Genomic DNA, 21,789 nt, shown 5'->3' with positions numbered 1-21,789 from the left:
ATACAAAATTTTACGATACAGAATATGAAAACACAGAATATTGCTGTGCAAAGTTTTAATACAATACAATTTTTAATACAGAATTTTAACCATAACCAATCCATCCAACACGTTCAGTCTAGAGCTGGAAAATTATCGATTGTCGTGGCCATCGACAGTCAATAGTCACAACCATCGATAGTATCTTTTTTATTTGAAATAAAATACTCGGTCAACCCGGACTTTTATTTTTTTAGTTCAGTAATAATAATTAAGCTTGGCCAAAATTTTTTTAAAATCGAAATAAAAGTCCTTGCCTAATAATAAACAAACCGCTTACCCAAATTAAAAAAACTTGGTGTTCGGATTTTTCAGATATTTTTGTACATTTTTCCTAAAACTTCGAAAAAGAAACATAATCTAGAATTCTGGTCCAGGAGGTCCTGGGATCAAAGGAACATGGATAAGTTTATTATACGACAATATAGTACCCCGGACTTTTTTTGCCTTTCTTAAGATATTTGCCTTTTTGGCCTTTTCTACATTTATAAAAGTGATTATAGCATTTACATTTTTTTTTTTAAAGATTAAAAAATATGCACATGCCCATGCGGCTTATAGAAGCGCAGGGACCTCTTGGCAAATTGGTGTTGGAAAAATTCAAAGCCGTTTTCTCAGCTAACGTAGGCTTGGAAACAATAAGGGATGTGGATAAAATTGTAAAGGGCGAGGAAAACGCCCTTATTCCTGATAATATGAACGTTTCAAACGTTCCATATTTAAATTGGGCTCCACTTGTATCAACTTACGTCGAGCGCACATTTAGTACATTCAAGGCTTTTCTTCACGAAAATTGAATGAAAATGCTTCCAGAAAACTTCAAAATGCATCTTGTGGTTCAATGTTACTACAACTATACAGATTAAAGCTTTATGAGTTAGAAACTCGAAAGGATAAAATAGTCAAAGATTCAAAGTACAAATTTTTCATATAATGAAACTAGTTCATAGTTTTTCTCTTTTTACTTGTAATATAAACATTTCTAAAATAAATGTATTTTTTGATTGTTCTTCGTATTTTCTGTCTTTTTTTAGTGCCTTATTTTGCTTTTTTTGCAATACCTTTTTTTTGCCTTTTCCTGCCTTTTTCGCTATTTTATTTTGCCTTTTTCAGCCTATTTCGTTATTTTATTTTGCCTTTTTTATAGGTTTTTAGGTCCTAAAAATCCGTTCTCTGGTTATAAGACATTAAATAAATCTTCCAAATTTTTGATGAAAGTTGCGTTGATAGTCCCGGAAATCAAATAGTAAATAAAAAACCCCTTTATGGAGCAAACCTTATTTACTAGCGAACTTTGTATTAAAGCTTGTAACAAATCCAACCAAAACCCATTATTCAATTATTGTTTTTGCTTGGTCCGTGAAATGGCCGTTGACATCTGCTGCCCTTTGAATACTTCTTGGGCCATTTTCTATGAAAAAAGCCTTTAATCGCGTTAATAGACATGCCTAGAATGATATCAAGTACGTAGCTGGCTATTTCGAGACATTTCCAAACTTGAAGTTTCTTCCACTCTCAGACCACTGTGGGCGGGGGTGGGTTCATAAGCGGTAGGATTTTTTTAATCAGGATATCAAGTATTTTTTATAAGAACTGCTAACATCTAATTTGGCCCCATAATATAAATTTTTCCCATAAAAATTCGTCAAAGCCTTTCCAAGTTTTAGACGGTGAACAACTATCTGGCTCCTTCCGAAGTTTTCACCTTTCCAAGCAAAAAAATGTACATAACCGTCCAATAGCGCTTTTTCCTTGCCCAATCAAAGCTGGTGCTTTTAACAGAGCTCCTTGCTAAACTGCGTTAGTCGTAGATAGCAGAGCTAAAAACTAATTTAAATCAATTGTATGCATACTCACGTCAGTTTAATAATTTTTTAAAGCTTTTAATTTTTTGAATAACTAAATACCTTTTCCCAAATTTACGTTAATTATTCCTTTTCTTTTTCACCCTCAGCTTTGCCGATAATATTTTTACAAACTCAACTGTCTTGCCACTTCACGCATCAAAAGCACTTTGCAGCATAATAGCAAACTATAAACAATTCGCCACTCGACAAAAAATCTCAACAATCCCACGACGAAGCATAAGAAGATTTATCGAACTCAAAAGTGCCTTCGTCGTTAGCCGCAGTCGCTTAACAATTCGCTGTCGTCCTTTGACATCTTAAGTGTGAGATCAAGTGTGTTGTTCGACGACTGAATAACTCGCCCCCGCCCCATACCACCGACAGATAGCATAGCTGTTGATATTTTATTTCTATTAACTTTCCGTTTTTTTTTGCGCATCAACGTCGCTGCTCTGTGAACAATGGTTGCAATCGAACATCGTCAAAAGTCATCGACAGCAGCAACAGCAACAGCCACAGCGACATCAGCAACAACAATCAACATAGCCGTACTATCGCCAACATCGTCCGCCTCATCAGCATCGGCTGCTTCGAATACCACTACGACGACCACTTCGAGCATTCAACAACAGCAGCAGCAACAACAACAGCAAGAGCAGCAGCAGCAATCACATAAAAGTCTCGAGGAGAAGAAGCAATTGGTTGAAGAGGTATTGAAATCGAATCCAAAATCACCCATACAAAAGCAGTTAAGCAAAACAGATAAAATGTCACAGCTGGAATCACCCGCCGATACAAAAAATGCGGAGAAGCAACAGCAAAACAAGGATGGCGGTGCAGTCGCGAAGAGCGCGGTTAGTCAGCGTAATGTCGATATAAAAATTTCCAAAAAATCGAATTTGGATGCAGCCACTAAGGAGCTTACGAAAAAGGTACTCAAGCTGGATTTGACGGGGAAGGATTTGGATGAGTTCTCCATTAAATCGCCCAAATCGCCAATAGGTGAGTAATAAGTATACGCACATATACTAAGGCTTTCCCGAAAATTGTGAATTATATAACTTTAACGAACTCAGAGCAGTTTTTACGTATGTACCTATGCTTTGCGGGCTAGGTTGACATTGTTCTTATTATGTTGGTCAGATTACGATGAGGGCCTCCGTTTGATACTATTTGGTTGGAACACTATCCGTTGCGGTATTGAGTTCAAAATGTGGCCTTGTGTTGAAAAAACTAAAGCTTGTTACTTGAGCATTGGATGGACGTGACCTGGTGATTACTTGGCAAGATACATATGATTACTCAAGTTGCATAAACTTGGCTAAGTAGCCATGATTTACTCTTAGACATTAAGTAAGGTGAATGTGTAAGAGAAGGTTTTGACAGAGGCAGAGAGAGCTAGGCTCCCAGATTCCATTGGTGTTTTATCTCAGAGCATAAACCCAAATCAGTAGGCTTTGAGTGAAAATTCAAGATAGAGCTTGGGAGTAAAGCGGACCGTCTAGCTAGGACGGCGGCAGCTCGTCGCCCATAGGGTTTTTCTCTGCGATCAGACCTAGCATAATCAAGGAAGAATCGGCATCGGCATCGGTACCTGAAAAAAAATTGGAATCGGTCGGACTCTATTATTGGCCAGTACCCGATCAAAGCTTTTGTGTGAGCCGAGGATTGCTACTTAGCTAGACTTAAAAAAAGTCTCTTTCTCTCCCGACCTTGCAACTTGTCAGTTCACAGAAACGTTTAGCAAAATATTTCCTAGCATCTAAGTACTGTGCTGCCTCTTGAGATACTAATGCCTAACTATAATTCTTTAATATCCTTTCAGCGCGTTTACCGCATCAAACATCGCTTACCTCCTCGGTCGATGTGGAGGATCGCAAAACGTTACGTGAGGCCTTATACCAGGGTATATTTCATCGACATCGAAGAACCATTTTCGCTGTGGGCAGCTTCTTGCGAATGCTACGCAGCCGCAATTCACAATATAATACCATACGTAGCTCGTCGGAGGGTGAGGATGTGGATGAAGTTAGATAAGACGATGTTTTGTAGATGCGGCAAACCACAGAAACAAGTATATACATGTAGATAAACATATGTATGTATATTTAAACGGATATACTTATATAGAATATATATAAATACATATATGCAAACATACAAACACAAAAAGAATAGGAAGCAAACAAAAAATAAAAATAATTATATACAAAAAAAAAATGTATGTTAAGCGCATAAACGTGAGCGAGCGATAAAAAAATAAATAAATTATGTTATACTAACAACAAAAAGTATACACACATACAAGCAAACATATAGTGGTGCATAGTTAGCTAGAGTGGTTAGTAGATTATGTAGACACAGCTGCATAAATGCATAAAAACATACTTACATGAATGTTCAAAATCATATGCGCCAAAAAACACATAAATACATACAGACATACATATATTCATACATATATTCATATATGGATATGAACTCACAGAAAGTCATAGGATCTTTATGTCATTGTTGTGTAGAAATGTATGCAGGTAAATTATATACGCAGCCACAGCCATAAATTCATACATAGAAAACGAACCTATACATATTTATTGAAAGTTGTACGAATGTAGTTAAATAAAATTGAAGAAAATATATACATATATACATAATTGTCAGAACTAAAGCAAACTGTAAAAAGAATTTGAAAGTAATTTGCGTTGGTAATTCGCAAGTCTAATGATTTTTCGATTTCTCATAAAAAAAAATTAAAATATAAAAAAAGATACACTTTTCATTTTTTAAGCCTTTCACTTAGTGAAATTTAGCTTGTAGCTTAATATAGTCGTCATATACACGTACCACTTCAATTCATGTAAGCATGCAAGTATATAAAATTATTTGAAAACTTGTACTTAGTACCTACTAATATATGTTTTGCACATTTCAGCCGACATTTTTTTGGAAGTGACTTTTTCTAACTGTAAATTGCTTGCTTGCCTACATTGTGTATGTACGTTATGTAAATTGGTAGTTTTTAGTTTTCTTACTACGCTGAATCGAGCAAAAAAAAAGGTAAATTTAAAAGTTTTTAAACTATTTTTTAAATACAAGTGCATACTTTCAAAAAATTTGTTATATGTATGTACGAGTAGTGTTGTCAAACGAGTTTTATTATATACATACACACATACATACATAGATAAATAATATTTTTCAAACCATTTCGCTTAACACATTCCGTATAAGCCGAATAACCTCGAATTAGTTACTTACATAGATAAAGAAATACATAAATAAATATAAAAAATTAATAAATTGGAGTTTTATTTAATAGACAAAAAGAGGTTAGTACTAAAATACAGGCAGAAGCGTTACTTATATTTTGAAACAACTACAAAAGAAATATCAAAATGAAACAAGCAAACTATGAAATTTTAAATAAATATTTACTAGTTGGTAACCCTCATAATAATGCTTAAATCTTTTTATTTATTGCGAAATTCGTCTACTGCTGGAAACACAAAATAAAAAACAAAACTTTTGCAACGATTCGTATAAATAAAAAAGATTTTCCGTACGTTTCCAAGGCAATTAAAAACTGCGTATAATTTTCGACACGAAATGGATATCATAAATTTTGTGTTTCTAGTTCAGCTTTCGTCATTCGAAAATTTTACCCCAAAGAGGTGTTTTATTTGATTTACTATACAGCTGGCAATTGTATTAAAGAAAAAAGAATGTGCGGAGCAAAGTTTTATGACACAAATTCATTTGACATGATTTAATTACATTTTTTTTCATAGACTTATTGTAGGTCATATAATTTATAAAATTTTATAAAATTTATTTTTTTTTTTACAAAACGTACAATAACTTTAATTTTCGAAATACATAGCTGGCAACCGCGCAAGAATGAAATTCGAAATATTGCTTTTCAAAACCTCTTTCGTTGGATACCCATTTGTAGTTTATTCAGCCTTACTTAACTTATGCAATTGTAGATATTTGGATAGCTGGTAAGCCGATTCAACAGGTGGCAACCCAAAAAAAATATATTCTACTATAAATATGTTTCACAAATCTGTGTAATGGAATCACTTTTTTACTACATACATATTTGGCAACACAAGTCAAATATAAAAATTTTTTTGAGCTATTGAAACTTATAAAGTTTTAAATTTTTAGCTGGTTGGCAACCCTGTTAAAAATAATTTGAAATACAGCTTTTTTGAATTACTCAACTCTAAACTCTGTTTTTTGGTTGACTCTTTGGTATAGAATTTCACAAAGTAAAAACCCTCTTAACGCTATAGAGTTGTACAGAAAAATTTTGTAGATAGAACTCGCTGATTAAGATGGGCGGACTGCTGTTGAAAAGACCACATGGTGGCTGAAGAACTTGTGAAAAATTCGGAGGACATGCAACTTTTTTAAAGAAGAAAGAAAAGAAAATGCAAGCAGTCAGAAACGAAAGATTCCCGGTTTGAACCGGGCAAAGAAAAAAGTTTTAATACACACAAATATACTATTTTATCTATAAGAAATTTATTACTGAAAAGAGTAGTGATATGACAAATTTTTTATTACAAATAAATATATATGCTATATATATACATACAAGGAATATAGTAAATTAGATATGTAATTCATCGCTGAAGTTAGCGCGATTATAGAGTGATCTATTAGCGATTACTCTGTCGCGGTTTAGGCCAAAGCAGCCACGACGCCAAAGTGCGATTGATCCCAGTACTATAGGTACGCACAGCAGAATCCCAACAAGTAAACCTATTAGAAAGAGACTACTCGAGCTACCTCCTTCGGTGCTGCATTTTAAACGTCCTTCTGCTGAACTTAGTTGCAATAGCGGTAGACTTCTCAAAGCATTTGGTTGATAACAGTTGATATCCTGAGTCCATCTAGGAGTCGTATTATTTATTTGGATCGATAGTACCTCAATGAGCCAACGATTGCTGCAATCACATGTCCAGTAGTTGTAACGTAAATCAAGTTCAGTTATCTTATCCCAACGTTCGAGCATTCCGCGATCCAAAGTAGATAAGTTATTGTTGTGCAAATAAAGCTAAGAAAAAGAGAAGAAAATCTTTGTTACATTTCAAGATTATATTTTAAGAGGAAACGTTGGAGAGGGTGATCTAAAAAGATCTATTTCTGAAGGAAACATATTCCCCTGAAAGAGAGTTTGGTTTCCTAGATAAAAAAAAACAAAGACGAAGAAGGTTATATTTCGACTACGTCATGCATCTTAAACATCTGTTGAAAGTATAGTTTAGGCTTGGCTACATCTGAAAAAAGGAAAGTCATGAATACAACAAAGAAAGTGTTCTTAACTTTTCCCACGTCTTCAGAAGTAGACATATATTTTATATCTGATCATCCCGCGATTGCTTAAATTTTTACTACTGACCGGCTACAATTTTTCAAGAAACACTTTGTGCTTCTGGACTTTGCAGGCGGAACCGATAGTATTTTTCATGCTCCCGATAACTTGAGTTAATGCCCTTCAACATCTCGTTTCATTTGCAGATATGGTTTGAGAAGATTCGATCATGGCTTTGGTTATATTAGGAACGTTAGCCACTGCATTCCCTCGAAAACCGAAACAAATTTTTGTACCCTCTTTCGGCGGCTGCCTCCAGATTAGTTAGAACACCTACTCACAAGAGGCAGAGAAGCAGCATGCTAAGGGCTGGATAGTTACAGAGCATGTACTGCATGTACTGCACTGTGCATGAAAGTTCTGTGCGATAACAGTGCCTTTATAGCAACCGGACTTCCAATATAAGGATCCAATCTTTCCTTTATCCGGTTACAACTCAATAACTCCCCGCTTTTTTACGGCTAAAACCACAGCTTATAAGAGTTCAAATCTGGTATACCGTGTCCATTTAGGATCCATCTGTATATATATACATGCATTGTGTCAGCCATCCTCTCGCCTTCCGGTCAGCCTTCGACCTCGATAGTGGCTTTGATATTCGCTATAAAGTACAGGTTCAGGGAGCCGAGTTTACAAAGGTTTGTACATCGCTTTCATTTCTCAAAACATTAACAGAACCACTCATAATGCCTCCTATCACGTCACGCTTCTTAGACTATATCTGCTTCCTCAACTTAACAAAGGAAAAGTCAAGCCAACTCAAGTTACTTTTATAGTTGCGGTACTTTTGGGAGTTTGAGATCAATGAAATCCTTGCGGAAAATTTGAGCTTAGCTCGAACTCGATAATGATGCCTCTGTATACCAATGACACAAACACCATGAAGTTCAGACGATTCTTGCAGTAATTTTAGACATAGAAGATGGACGTCAAAAGACATGTAAGGTGAAGATCTAACATAAGTATGTTAAGGAGGTTTGTCGCAAAATTTGCGACTATGGGTGTAAACGACTCGCATTAGGCAATTTAAGTTGTTCGGAGTTTATATAACTAATTTTGAAGCTTGAATAAACTACCAAAATAACTCAGTGAAATTTGCGAAAATTATAGCCAATACTAGAATTAGGCTCAGAGACAATATCTAAGGCACAAAGACACGTTTGATGGCTCTTAAAATTGGATAAAGATTTTGGAGGAAACTTTAGAGTCCAGTTTTATTTTATGAAAAACTGAGAAAAGACAGCATAGAAGAGGGAAAAATTCGCTGAATACCATATCTATTTATCTAATATGGTTTGCAGCTTAGCAGTATGTCTCTTTCCTTCCGGTTAGCTTTACTGGCCTCTTACGATCCACCGTTCGAAAACACATGGAATGGACACAATTGGTCACAAAGTGATTCACGACTAATGCTAGTAGTTTTATAAACATGTTAGGGCGATTTCAAGATTAAACCGATCTAATAGAAGATGGTATCAAAATGCCGCATTATCTGAACTTACCTTTTCCAATGGTGGATAAGACAATATTTCTGGATTCGAAGTATTCTTTGCGAAAGCCTTGACATCAATTGTGGACAACTTTGTATTACTCGATAGGATTAAAGTAGTTAAGTCTATACATAAAACAAATAAAAAGAGTAATGACCATCATCAATAAATCATTCAAAATCTCAACTTACTTTGCAGCTCCGAAAATGCGCCGGGACCGATTACTTTCAGTTCGGGCATGTAAGCCATACTCAGATAGGTTAAGTAGCGTAGAGTTGGGAAAATACTGAAAAAGATATAGTGTGCAAAATTCATGAAAGTATGTTAATAAAATCAAACTTATAAAAGAAAAATAAAATCAAAGTTAAACATACTTTTCGTCCACTAAATCCTCTATGGGATTCTCATCGAGTACCAACTCGCGTAGATTTGGCGCTAAATTTAAATGATCTGGTAGTTCGTCTAAGAGATTGCCACTTAGTATAAGGGTCTCCAAATCGCGCGGTCCGTGAAGTAGAGTATCGGGTAATTCGTCCAGTTCCATGTATGACAAATCTAAAGTCTTTAAAGAGAAAAATATACGCGCATAAATAAAAAAAAAAATGTTAGTGGCATTTTTGGGTATAAATGTAGGTTTGTTTAGTAAGAGCTTTCCATTATCATTTCCTTAAAATTAATATAAAATATGTCTGTTTTGATTATATTTTTGGAGTATAACCTGGATAAATAAGCCGCCGTCCGTTTTTTCTGTTCATCGTCGAATGGAAAACGTAACAAGATATATGCCTATTACGGCATCCGACGGATGCCATCCGCACGGATCTAATCCGATTCGCACTGGCATAACAAGCGACTGAGAAGGATTGGATAGATTAGATCAGATTGGTATCCCTCGGATACATGCCTATTCCATTCGGATGGCATCCGTCGGATGCCGTAATAGGCATGATAATAAAAAATCTCTAATCCGACAGAGAGACTTTACTGAGACGATTTCTGTAACCCATTATTGATGAAAGTATTTTTTAAACTAGCATGTTTACTAAGTTTATTTAAATTGCTATTTCGTACATTAGGTATTGTCTAGGCACTGAAAAAGGTGCTGTTATATTTTTTAGACTATGCATCCAACGTTAAAGTGGTATTCATTTATAGCCTTTTATGATACAGATAGTCCAAATGTCGTTGAAAAATTAACAGTTTCGAAAAACCAAGCAGCTGCCAGATTGAATAGAGACATTGGTCAGAGAATTTCCAACCATACTGTTACTGAGTTTCGTCTTACAATGCATATTCGTAAAAAGCGGCATGTAAAAATAAATATCGGCTCTCTGATGTAGTCATCTAAATAAGTTTAAGACTTGATTTGAGTTTAACTCTTGAGGAAGTGCGACTCGAACTATTTCGGATTCCTGCACAAAAACAACCCTAAACAATGGGAGGCTTCCAAAACCTCACAGCCATTTCTACTTTTCCTAAACTTGCCAAATAAACTAGTTGATATGGCTGATAAAACAGGATGAGAGGAAGTAGATGTTCCTAAATTTGGTTGAAAACATCGGATGAAAAATACCTTATATTATTATATATCATAAGCTAAAGCTCAAATAACCTCAAGTTCATTTCCTTAGAAAGCCCCACAGTACCATTAGCCCAACTAGCTTTCTTAGAAACCCTTAAGAGTTGCTAGATCATTCAAAATCCATTAGATAACTTAATTTGTCTGCCTGATTATATTTTCCCCCTTGCCTTACCAACATGATTTTCAAACCTAGATTACACAGGTATGTACATTTACTAAATGCGATATGCTCCTCAAAAAGATCTGACTTATACTGGGCAAAATAGCTACAAGAACACTCCATGGTCTTCTAAAATCCCAGTCATTCTGATATGTCGAGCTTCAAGATAGCGATAACGAGGGCATTATTCGAGCAAAGGTGCAAAGGGCTTTTAAGGGTTACTACTCCACCATGGTAGATGTATGTCAAGCGTCAGCTCCACCGGACCTTAGCGACCATAAGCTACAGAAAATTTTTGCAAGCACATTCGAGGTCCTGCAGTGGAATTCTGAGAATCGCTACGCTAAATTTTTGTCGGTAAAATTCTCTAAATGAAAAGCAGTGGGGCCTAAAAGTATTCAACATGGATGAATAACACATGCAATGTTTAATCAGCCAAATATGGCAGCATGAGGGGAGTGTAACTAGATGCTGCGTAATATTAGGGGCGCCTGCTATTTTTTTGGAGGTTTTTGGTAATAAAAATTAGCGATAGCAAATGTTGGAATCCGGCTGCTGGTCTCAATCTTGGTGCCCAAATGCCTACAGCCCCGACCGTCATTGACGAACTGAGCCGCAAAAAGATCCTCAAATCGTTTGGTACCGAGGCAAAGAAACGCATCTGATAATAGGACGATCAACCGGACTGTCATCACATGCATCGCCAATATGGACTTCTGGTACCAGTTCTATGTAGTGTGCGAAGAGTTAGACCTGCCAGAACGCTAATATTGATTTTTTTTTTATCATGTGACGTTAATCCCTCACCCGATGCCAGTCACATTTTCCTCTGGCAATATTTGGTATTTTAATGGACCAATATTACAACTTCTAGAGAAGTAAAAAGTTTTGATAACTTTGCTCACTCCAATTAAGAACTCAAATGGATAATCCTCACCCTAATACATACCATAGCATCATTTATAGCTTACCTTCAGGTATGCCAGTCCAGAAATAGCCGTTGCTGAGTTTTGATCAATCACTTGAAATGTGTTTGCGGACAAGCTTAAACTCTCTAATTTTGGTAAATGCTCAAAAAGATCAGAGTCCAGGCTGTGTATGTCATTGTGACCCAAATTAAGTTCCACCATTTTTCCTAGCGGCAAGTAATCATTAACTGAGTACAAACCCTTGAAGACATCGGGTTGCAAAGTTTTAGTTGTCAGCTTATTATGGGACAAATCTAATTTAATCAGCTCTGTTAAGTTGGCAAAAGCAGCTTTTGTTATATTCGTAATTTGATTAAAAGCCAAATAGAGACTTTTCACTGGATAACTGGGAAATTCGCCAATGCTGGTAATGTTGCTGTGTTCAAATTTGATGACATCAAAAGTTATATCACCATTTTGTAGAGTTTTCCATTCTTCCACGCTGAAGAGTGAACTCATTTTCTTACTACTGCAGTCAATTTGGCTATGATCAGGGTTATGGAAACAGCTACATTTTTTGCATAAATCGCTCTCGAGGACATTTATCTGAAAATTTATAAATATACATTATTTAGTAATCTAAAAATTTTAGACTAACGTGGTAATGAAAAATAACTCGATATGCCGAAATTGGAAATGATTGCAAATATTGAAAATGTTGGTCAACTTTCTTACCTTAGGTGCGGGTGTAGCTGGAGCAACAGTTGCATTAGCATCCTGTTGTTTTATGGGTACGGCCTTTTGTGTAGTTTCGTCCGCAGCCTTGGTCAGAGCGCAACAGAGCACAACAAAAACAAGTGCTGTCAGCCAATTATTTTTGAACTTCATTCTAGTCTGGAAAGCAGAGATTAAAAAAAGTTTATTTCTGGTTTGAGCCCATTTTCCGCAACCGCAAACTTCCATAGAAAGTTTAACAGTTTCGAGACTTCAGCAGGTTTTGTGGTGTTTCTAATTCAAAGTAAGTTTCGTTTAAGATAATTTCGTTCGCCTATTGTTAGTTGCTTCTCTGCTTTATATATTTATAAAGGTGTTGCGAGTTTACCCAACTTTCAGCCTTCAGATCCACCTTGGAGCCATCAGTGCAGATGGCTGCTGGCTAAAGTACGATATCAGGAGTCAATCCTTCTCCCATTCACCCCTTGAAGAAACCTTTTCTGAAAATTATTATTTAGTCTAGTAGGCGGGACTGTGTAGCCCAGGTGCCTGCAGTCTGCTGGAAGATCTTCCAAAATTCTAAAGTGCCCGAACTTACAGACTTCCAAGGACGATCACCTAGTGCAGTACCGGAGCCTCTGCTACATCACCTGCGACCGCTCTGGAAAGAACTGCTAAGCCTACCGTCTCGAAGGTCATAACGCTGAGAGGTCCATGAGTTACCCTTCAACGGTTATCACTGGGAATGCCTTGCTCCTCTTGCGGTTCAATTTTGGTCTGTTGAGCCAAGCGCTGGGTTATAAGTCAATTCTCAATTGCAAGAGCTCTCTGGTCTGGCGTGATCCAGTGGCGGTCAAAGATGTTTCTAATGCATACAAAGCCTCAGCTCTCGCAGTTGGTAGCGGTTCTAAAATGCCATAGTGCGATTGGCATTCAATGGTAAGGTTAGGAATCATTTCTCATTCGTGAGGTTATGGTGGAAATATTTTGGCTCGCACTTGCTGACTAACCCAGGGGTGCTCTCAAACATTGAAACTAACCGCATTCGTAATTTTGTAAACGGCTCGCGGGGGGTTTCGCTGATTAAATAATAGACCCCATTTAGCTTTTGTGGTACCACAAAAGGCAATCTCTTAATTCCTCAAGTGCGTCCCTTGTCTGGGACAACCACTATAACTGAACCTAATCTACGTAACGGGTGTCTTTATCCATGGAGGGGGCCTAAAAGACTACTTTTAGCCTTAAGGCAAATGGGTGCTTACATGATACAGTGTTGGGTAAGGCGGAAATTTCTAGAGCCAGAAATATAGATGTGAATGTATTTTCAATGTCGCGGAAAAGTATGGCGCAATTACCTTTGCTGAAGAGATACTATGGAAGTACAAAATTGAGTACCCCAATGCTGAGTGATAGCTTAATGCCAATACTGAGCACGTCCTCACATATTGTTGAGTATTTAATGAAGACTCCAAAACTGACACAGAGTCAGCATCTGGGGTATATGTATGTATATCGAAGGCAACGGCGACAATCTTCACTTTACTCTTGGGCAATATGCCTCGATTTTATTGGTAGACCACGAGAGGACGCAGGTTGGCCACCACTTATGTTGACCTCACTATCAGAGTTTAAGTAGGTATTTGCTTTCGTTGGGCAAACGGGACTGCAGACAACTTGTGGCATTGTTGATTGCTCACTTGTTGTAGCACAAACACCTGACTCATAAATGACGAGCCCATTTGCCCCGCCTTTATAAGGAAGACGTGCGGAGGCAACAATGAGTTGAGACACAAACACTTGAGTTTTTTATCTCTATCGATGTGATCACACATCGTTTCGTGTAACCAGTAGTTGCGACAATAAAGTCCCATTATAGTTATAGTCTTCGAATTGAAGGTCCCCAGCCTTTGTTCTGTTTATATTCGCAGACGGCTTCAAAAAGCATTATATCTTTAAGTAGCAAGATATGCTTGATATTCCGCTGCTAGACGAGTGCCGCGCATTCTCCATATTTTACCATAAAGTGAAGCATTTATGTCCTCGTTGGTAACAGTTGTGAGTTCCAATTTAGTACTTTGTCCAAAGTTACCCCAAAACACATATTTCGCCAGGTTGGAACTCAATTTTAATCCCTCTCCGGGTGCAAAGGTCATGCAGCGCTTCACAGTCAGTTCGTGGATTATATGAGCCAAAATTTCATAGTACGTCGGGTTCAAACAAAAATAGAAAAATTGCCACTCCCTTTGAAAGCGGTAAAAACTTAACTCCAAAGTTAAAGCGGAACTTTCGTGACTGAAGCACGCTCTCTGTAAATTGTATATCGTTCTCACCAGACGAATGCTTGCTAACCTAAGCAGGGGGTTCAAGGTATGCGCAATAAAGAGAGCTTTTTTGCACTTTTTACTATATCTGAATAGGAGTGCATTAAAAGCTATAAACCCATTGAATTAAAGTTCCAACGAATTGTGATTCAGCCGATTTTTATCTTTTTACTTATACACTTATAGCACAAATCGATATGAAAATTCCACGAACGTAAATACTTAAAATGTAATTCTTAAATTCATACTTGGTTCACATATGTAACTACCAAGTACATATATATGTATCGGTTTTCTTTGTTTTTGCAAGGGTATTATAAAAGCACTTGTTATTGCTAAAACTTAGCCAATATTATAAATTTCGCAGATAAGTACTTGATATAAATCGAGTATAGTGTTAATCTATTATTTGTTTTTGCTTTGAAAATATATATGTATCATTTAAAAATTATTTAGCGCAACTTACAATTTGTTATCAAAGCAACCGAGTCTAAATACTTACTGAAAACGCTTTCAACTTAGCAAAATAATTTTATCAATATCTTATCACTACTTCGTACAGTTATAAAAATTGTTATAATCTTATCAATGCCAAATATTTTTTTTTTGTGATAAGAGTAGCGTTGAATGTGGTTAGTGTTTTATGAGCTAACTGTTATAACAGTTTAACTGGAGTAAACGTTATCTTGCCGGCGAAAAAATTGAAATATTCAATGCAGTTTGTTAGCCGTCAATTTGCCGTAAATGAAAGTGGGTATTCACAACTGCGCAGAAAAAGAGCTGGGTGCTAGCTCTTAAATTCCCACAAAGGCCGCTAAGTTGACCAGAATTTCGGTGTGGATTTTGTAGATCTTGATCTTTCTGAAACCAGTGTAAGGTTAGATTGATTTAGGTTAGTTTAGCCGATAACGCGCAAGCGCCGAAGTGTCCGAAAATCTCATGGCCCATACAATATTAACGGATCATTTGGACGCCAGCAGGCAGAAACCCTTCTGCATCCTTGGTTGACAGAATAGTAGAGAAAAAGCTGTAAGCGAAAACTGAGGTTTAAAGCGAGATCACTGGAGTGAATCCCGCAGCCTACTCTTTAGTTTATCATGGAACCATCCGTACATCTTTTTAGATAGCCGTCACCCTGAATATAAACCTGTCGCACATCTCTACTCGTTCCTCTCTGTGAGTTTTATGGAGAATTTTTTGTCTACCATTATCAACCTGCGAGAAGTTGATCGTAGAGATCCTCCAGTAGAAGATTCAAAATTAATTCCACAGATTTATTGGGTGTAGAGATTTAATTTTACCTGGTGAAGAATACTACCTCCAGCATATTTTAGTAGCCCACTCAGGACCTGTAAATATTCTCCAAACTAAAGTTAATCTTGTTCCGGGCCATTCCCTCACTGCAAATAGTTTTATGGGAAGCTTTTTCATGGCAGATATGTACTCGGAGGTTTGCCATTGTCTGCCGAGAAGCGACTGCTGTTATAAAAACGTTTTTTATTCGTACCAGAGATGGAACCTGTGTAGGTCCTAACAGGAACTATGCACTATTAAAAACTTGGCTACGACGGTGTCACTGATACCCAAGTTCTCGGGTCGTTATGGTATACTTTATTCAGACTTTACAGCTCCACGGAGCTACTCGCCACAAGTAAGTTACTTTCACGAGTACCAGTAAGCGACAATGCGATATCAGTGCGGTTTTGAATTGTCCAACTTCTCTTGTAGCAATATCTTTTCCATTGCGGGTCGGACGTACTTTCATTAGATTCTAGGGAGCCGACTTTTTCTGAGACACCCATGACTTTGTGCAAAGTATGTAGTGCAGACTCCTAGCGCATTGGCAATTTTCACTGCCGTTAATGAAGTTTCTTCCAGCGCTATTTCTCTAAGCGAGCAGCTTTTTAATATAAACTGTCTTATTCCACCTTCATGAAGTACACTTGATTGGTGAGCTACCAGCACGACGTTGGCTACATTGGACTTGATGAGTGACGTTATGGGGGGTGTTCTCTTGCAAAGTCCGCGGCACTTCTACAGTTCACCGAGCTAGCCTTTGCCTATCCGCTGAAATCTCAACAGACGGTGTTCGGTGAGTGTTGACCTTACTACTGGTAGATATCATGGCGCGTGGTATTTGCGTTCAAAGCCTTTCGCTCTGTTCAGTTTATTCTTGAGTATTAAATTCGACCGGTTCCACCTGCTGTGTGCCTTCGTTGCGGTCATTTTAAGCCATTGGAGAGCTCCATAGTGTCATAGCTCTAGGCGAAATTGTTTCTTCTGTCTTTTTTTTTTTTGAGAGATAGTAAATTTTCTGGGTATAGATATGCTGTAATCGGGTTCGGCTGAGTATCTCCGTTAGTCGCCAAGTATTCGAAGTCCTCTGTCCGCATAAAAACCACCAATTCGGCCGATCCTCGAGACAGGTTTTATGAAGGCTTCAACCTAAACCTTCTGGATATTTATACTTTCAATAGCTTTTTAGCAGTATCGGAGACTTATGGTGTTTGTTCTGGTTGCCCAGGGCAGTTATACTAATTCTAAGGTGGGGTTCATTGTGATACTTGATTTAATTGCAGTCGAACTTCTAGGTTCGTGGACGACCAGCGAATCTAAATTTCGTAATAAATTTTGATTCGTTGAAGCGCGAATAGCAGCTTGACTATCAAACAAAAGGCTTCAAAATCCGGATGCTGAATACATAGTTCTTTCTGAAAAAAAACTTTAACAAAATCAGCCAGTTAGGCAGATTTAGAAGACTTATTGGGAAACTCCCATTTCAATCACAAGTTTCATAGTGAGGCAAGTGATTCCCAGCAGACATATACAGTGCGTTACAGCTCACTGTTTTAATCAGCTATCGATGAAATTAGAATTGCGGACAGGCCTTAAAAACTTCCGTTCAGACTAATAAAATGGTGGATGGTAGAAAAGCTTTGGTATATCTTTGCATCAGCAAAGCCGCTTTCTGAGCTGAGTTGAGGGAGGGACTGTTTAGTGAATTGGTTATGATTATATCTAAGCTTAGATATGTATAAGCTCTTTGTGTGCACGAGGCCTTATAGTTTTCGAAAGCAGCCTATAGCAAGCTTACGAAAGACATGTTTGCTGGTACTTATTTCTTTACGATAGACAAAGTGATCGAAGACTTCGCGATTTCGACTAAAAACTATCCCGAAAAATTTACTAAACTTATTTAGCTCGCCCGTTTTCGAATGATATGCAAAAGGCTAACTAGCATCTCCATAAAAGCTCAACTCACGCATGTCATAAACGGACATCAAGTATCACTCGATTGTACGATGAACAACTTTAGGTTACAAAATGTACCAAGAGCTGCGAGTACTTTCTCGAAATATTTCTACATGTAAAAAACGGCTATGCTTGTAATTTCCCCTAAACAATTTGTTTTCTAAGTAAATTTATGCAGAGAAGTATACTCTCGGTCTTATTGTTGCTGTATAAGCACGCAGTTCCCGAATTGGTTTGTAGTCTTATTCATCTGACTGCTTCAACCTTAGGTCCAGGAAGCGCTAAAGGTGTGAGTTGGGTGGGGTATTTGAGGCATGCGAAAAAGTAGGCGGTGTTGTGCGGTCCGTTTCTGACGCAAGTATCTGCGATTTGCGGGCCTAACCTGGCTCTGTACGAGTTTAGGCGGCTGCACCAGCCGGAACTGAGTTAATCCAGGGTTGTTCTAGTCGCCATTCGCTCATATCGATGGGTGGCGGTTGTTCACCGAGGAATATAAGTATTTCCGCAGTGTTCGCTTTACAGTGATAGCTGCTTCGCATTAAAGCTTGTTGATCTGACGATGGTCCCTTCCACGCTCTCCAGATCGATCCGGATACCACGCCAAGAGCCATCATACCAGTATACATCCTCGAATATAACTACTATCCTATTTCTATCATATCGCTTTGCTTGGAGCGCGTCGAAACAAACCATTTACTGCCGAACGGAATTATTTAAGCAGGAATGCAATAACTAAAGGAAATTCTTCATTTCGAAACATGAGAGAATTGCAATTTTACTTTTATTTAATACTATTTACATACATACAACATTATTCAAAAAGATAAAAGGAAGATTCCTTAAAATTCCATAAGTGATTGCTGGTTTTTACTTCATTTCACAGAAATTATAGCGTTTCCATTGCCAATCCTTAGGCTTACAAATATAATACTGAAAAACATAACGGTAAAGACGTATGTATACATTTTTACACATAAATATAAAGCATTAAAAACTATCATAAACACAACTACATATCGTTCACATTTTTTGCAACACTTTAGTAACGAACTATTTTAACCAATTTCAATGTAAAAATATCTATGCCTAGACATTTCACGTTTGACTTTACGCAGCACTCTGCTACTTCCTAATTCTCGTACTTTGGTGTGCATTTCCCTTTAATATTTTAATTTCTTTCCCACATCCGACGCGTATTCTCCATAAAATCGCTCCACATGCGCTGCATTAGATTGGGTTGCTGCGGATCCACCGGCGGCCAAGGCACCATTTGGGGTAATGCCCAAGGAGCTTGATTAAAGGGTGCCAAGGGTAATGGACCGAATTGCGGTGCGGTTGCCGGTGGTAGTGGCTGCGGTAGTGGCGGCCATTCCGGACCCAGCTGCGCATTTTGCTGTTCCACATTGAAAGGGGGTGCCTGCGGTGGTTGATCCTGCAAGAGTAAATAATTTGAAAATAAATGTCCCTAATTACAAAGCGCACTGCGCAAATCAGCTATGTACAAACCAAGCATTATGTGTACCCACCTGTTCGATGTCGACTGCAAAGCGGCCCTCATTAACTGCCTTTTGTATGGCATCACGCAACTCTGCTACCTCTTGCAAATTCTTTTGGTTGATGTGCACAATGCCATCGATGGGTGCGAGTGGACGGCTTTTATCCGTAAGCCATGTGGGTTGTACTATCTGAAATAACCAAAAAAGTAAGCAAAAAGTAAAAGCACTCATAAGGGTAGGCTTCCCTCGAAAAGTAAATTTTTTTACCCACCTGACGCTGCGCTCTCTGCATGTCGTACGGCAAATGTACGTGAACCGCTATTGCAGCCTCATTCGGTACTGGACGGGACTGAAGAAATATGCAAAGAAAAATTATATATTGTTTTAAAAATTAAAAAATGTACATATGGATATAGAAAAAGGTTTAATATGTACTTACACTAATTAAATTAGCGGAATACAAAATGGAAATTAGAAAAATATATAAATATTCTGACTGCTGCATTTTGATTTCGGCTATTTTGGATAGTAACTTCAACTGCAATGAAAATGCACATTTTAATTTACAGTTGCTTAATGAATCAGGGGTTGCCACATACAACTAAAAAATTATTAAATTAAAACTTCAATAAAATAAAATTAAATAAAATAAAGTAAAATAAAATCAAAAAATTAAGTGAAACTTAAAAATCAAGAAATAAAATTAGACTAAAATTAAATAATAAAAATTTAAAAATTGAAAAGAAAGTATAACCAAGCAACAAATAAAAAAAACATAAAACAAAAATATAAAATAAATAAAAATAAAATCAAATCCAAAAAATTTAAGATGTGGAGATCTCCGAAATAGCAGCTATAACTTCTACCGCTTAGACTTTGTTGCTTTTTCAATCGTGGTAAAAAGCTCAATAAAAATATTAAAAATAAAATGTTAATAAGCCACAATAACATTGACAAAAATAAAATAAACCAAATAAAAATAAAGTAAAAAAATAAATAAAATAAAAATAAAAATGAAAAATAGAATAAAATAAAAATAATATAAAATAAAATAAAATAAAATAAAATAAAATAAAATAAAATAAAATAAAATAAAATAAAATAAAATAAAATAAAATAAAATAAAATAAAATAAAATAAAATAAAATAAAATAAAATAAAATAAAATAAAATGATGTTAAACTAAGCAAATATAAGTCAATAACTAATAAAAAAAAATTAAATTAAATTAAAACATAAATAAGATAAAGAAAAACTAAAATAAGATACATTTAAAAAAAAAAAACTAAAAACGTAAGATTCAATAAAATAAAATGAATTAAAATACATTAAATATAACAAAATAAAGTTTAAAAATATAAATGAGTAAATAATGTAAAAAATAAAGCAAGATAAAAATAAAAACGAAATAAATAAACTAAATTAAATTTACCAAAATATTTATAAACTAAATTAAAATAAGGTACAATGGGCCGTATGAATAAAAACTAAGCAATTGCTTTTTCTTAAAATTTCATACCTTTTACTTCAATTTTGTTTGAATAAATTGAGTAAAAGATCTGAAATTTTAAGAAAAAGCAATTGCTTATTTTTATTCATACGTCCCAATGAACAATAAGGTAATATGAAAATTAACTTAAATAAAAAAAATAAACCAAAATCATATAAATCACAGTTTTAAGCATTAAAAAAGTGTGCAATTGACAAAAACTGGCTTTGATTTTTTGAAATTTTATTGCTAACGCTCTCCTGCATTTTCATAATAAATTCATGTTTATATGCAAAAATTCGTCACCAAAAAAATTCTCAAAAATCAACGGGTTTTTAGCCTATTGAAACTTGCACTTCATGAGAGTAAAATTATATGGGATATAAAACTGCATACCCAAAAATGTTCTAAAGATTCAGATTAAAAAGTTGAAATTGTGAGGAAAATTTTTTAAATTTTCCTAAATTTTGTATAATGTCTAAAACTTGGATTTGTATGGGCTTGGTTAAAGTTTGGACGCCATTTTTATAAAAAAAAATATCATAATTCGAAAAACATTACAAATATTAAAAAAAAATCAACACGTGGTCATTTGTTTGAGTCACTGACGGACGAAGTCCAGAGGTTCATCAAGCAACCTCTGGACCCGTCAGCTTACCGATTGGCCCTGAACGGCGTTCACAGGGAGTCAGTCTCGAGTTATGTAGACTCTAGACCTGTGAATGCCGTTCTAGGCATACCGCCTCCGGACATAGACGAGACGGAGCTTCATCTGTCTCTGGAGACACGAACGACAATAGCCCAACTCCGCTCTGGCTACTGCAGCAGGTTACCCTCCTACCTGAGTAGATTGAATGAGGATGTGCCAAATGAGTGTCCGGCATGCGGAGAGACCCCACATGACTCGAAACATCTCTTCCCATGCCCGGAAAACCCGACAACCCTAACGGCTTTGTCCTTGTGGACCAACTCAATAGAAGCTGCACGCTTCCTAGGGCTGCCGTTAGTGGAACTTGACGACAACGACTGAGATACCAACCGATCTGGGCGAGGTTGTTGTAGCCGCTACAACAACAACATAAGTTAATAGTAAAAATTTTTGTTT

The 21,789-nt window shown here is 36.5% G+C and overlaps 3 protein-coding genes across 3 annotated transcripts; 1 reads left to right on the top strand and 2 right to left on the bottom strand.

The window, feature by feature from the left end:
* The first annotated feature begins 2,321 nt into the window (after positions 1 to 2,321).
* Positions 2,322 to 5,185, top strand: LOC108362427 (probable serine/threonine-protein kinase irlF). Its single transcript, XM_017615393.1, has 2 exons — positions 2,322 to 2,888; positions 3,712 to 5,185. The coding sequence occupies exons 1-2, from the start codon at positions 2,348 to 2,350 to the stop codon at positions 3,921 to 3,923; spliced, it is 753 nt and encodes a 250-aa protein (XP_017470882.1). The 5' UTR covers positions 2,322 to 2,347; the 3' UTR covers positions 3,924 to 5,185.
* A 1,249-nt stretch (positions 5,186 to 6,434) lies between these two features.
* Positions 6,435 to 14,992, bottom strand: LOC108362431 (leucine-rich repeat neuronal protein 1). The gene is made up of 7 exons (XM_017615401.1): positions 14,914 to 14,992; positions 12,148 to 12,306; positions 11,476 to 12,018; positions 9,137 to 9,324; positions 8,954 to 9,048; positions 8,775 to 8,887; positions 6,435 to 6,954 (listed from the first exon to the last, which is right to left on the bottom strand). The coding sequence occupies exons 2-7, from the start codon at positions 12,298 to 12,300 to the stop codon at positions 6,508 to 6,510; spliced, it is 1,539 nt and encodes a 512-aa protein (XP_017470890.1). The 5' UTR covers positions 12,301 to 12,306; positions 14,914 to 14,992; the 3' UTR covers positions 6,435 to 6,507.
* A 3,501-nt stretch (positions 14,993 to 18,493) lies between these two features.
* LOC108362426 (uncharacterized) lies at positions 18,494 to 19,792 on the bottom strand. The gene is made up of 4 exons (XM_017615392.1): positions 19,635 to 19,792; positions 19,467 to 19,544; positions 19,226 to 19,384; positions 18,494 to 19,131 (listed from the first exon to the last, which is right to left on the bottom strand). Exons 1-4 carry the CDS (start codon positions 19,698 to 19,700, stop codon positions 18,868 to 18,870), a joined length of 567 nt encoding a protein of 188 aa, XP_017470881.1. The 5' UTR covers positions 19,701 to 19,792; the 3' UTR covers positions 18,494 to 18,867.
* Positions 19,793 to 21,789: the final 1,997 nt, after the last annotated feature.

This window comes from Rhagoletis zephyria, unplaced genomic scaffold (genome assembly GCF_001687245.7).
Source record: "Rhagoletis zephyria isolate East Lansing unplaced genomic scaffold, Rhagoletis_zephyria_1.1 Rzeph_scaffold_01008, whole genome shotgun sequence".
Taxonomy (NCBI): domain Eukaryota; kingdom Metazoa; phylum Arthropoda; class Insecta; order Diptera; family Tephritidae; genus Rhagoletis; species Rhagoletis zephyria.
This window is presented reverse-complemented; position numbering and strand designations above follow the sequence as displayed.

Bases quoted from the DNA above. Each gene is read 5' to 3' on its own strand.
- LOC108362427 (XM_017615393.1), top strand. From the start codon at position 2,348: ATGGTTGCAATCGAACATCGTCAAAAGTCATCGACAGCAGCAACAGCA. The intron at 2,889-3,711 runs GTGAGTAATAAG...ATATCCTTTCAG, and splicing joins ATCGCCCAAATCGCCAATAG to CGCGTTTACCGCATCAAACA.
- LOC108362431 (XM_017615401.1), bottom strand. From the start codon at position 12,300: ATGAAGTTCAAAAATAATTGGCTGACAGCACTTGTTTTTGTTGTGCTC. The intron at 9,325-11,475 runs GTAAGCTATAAA...TTCTCTTTAAAG, and splicing joins CTGGACTGGCATACCTGAAG to ACTTTAGATTTGTCATACAT. The intron at 8,888-8,953 runs GTAAGTTGAGAT...TTTTATGTATAG, and splicing joins CGCATTTTCGGAGCTGCAAA to ACTTAACTACTTTAATCCTA.
- LOC108362426 (XM_017615392.1), bottom strand. From the start codon at position 19,700: ATGCAGCAGTCAGAATATTTATATATTTTTCTAATTTCCATTTTGTAT. The intron at 19,385-19,466 runs GTGGGTAAAAAA...TGGTTATTTCAG, and splicing joins TGCAGAGAGCGCAGCGTCAG to ATAGTACAACCCACATGGCT. The intron at 19,132-19,225 runs GTGGGTACACAT...TTACTCTTGCAG, and splicing joins TTGCAGTCGACATCGAACAG to GATCAACCACCGCAGGCACC.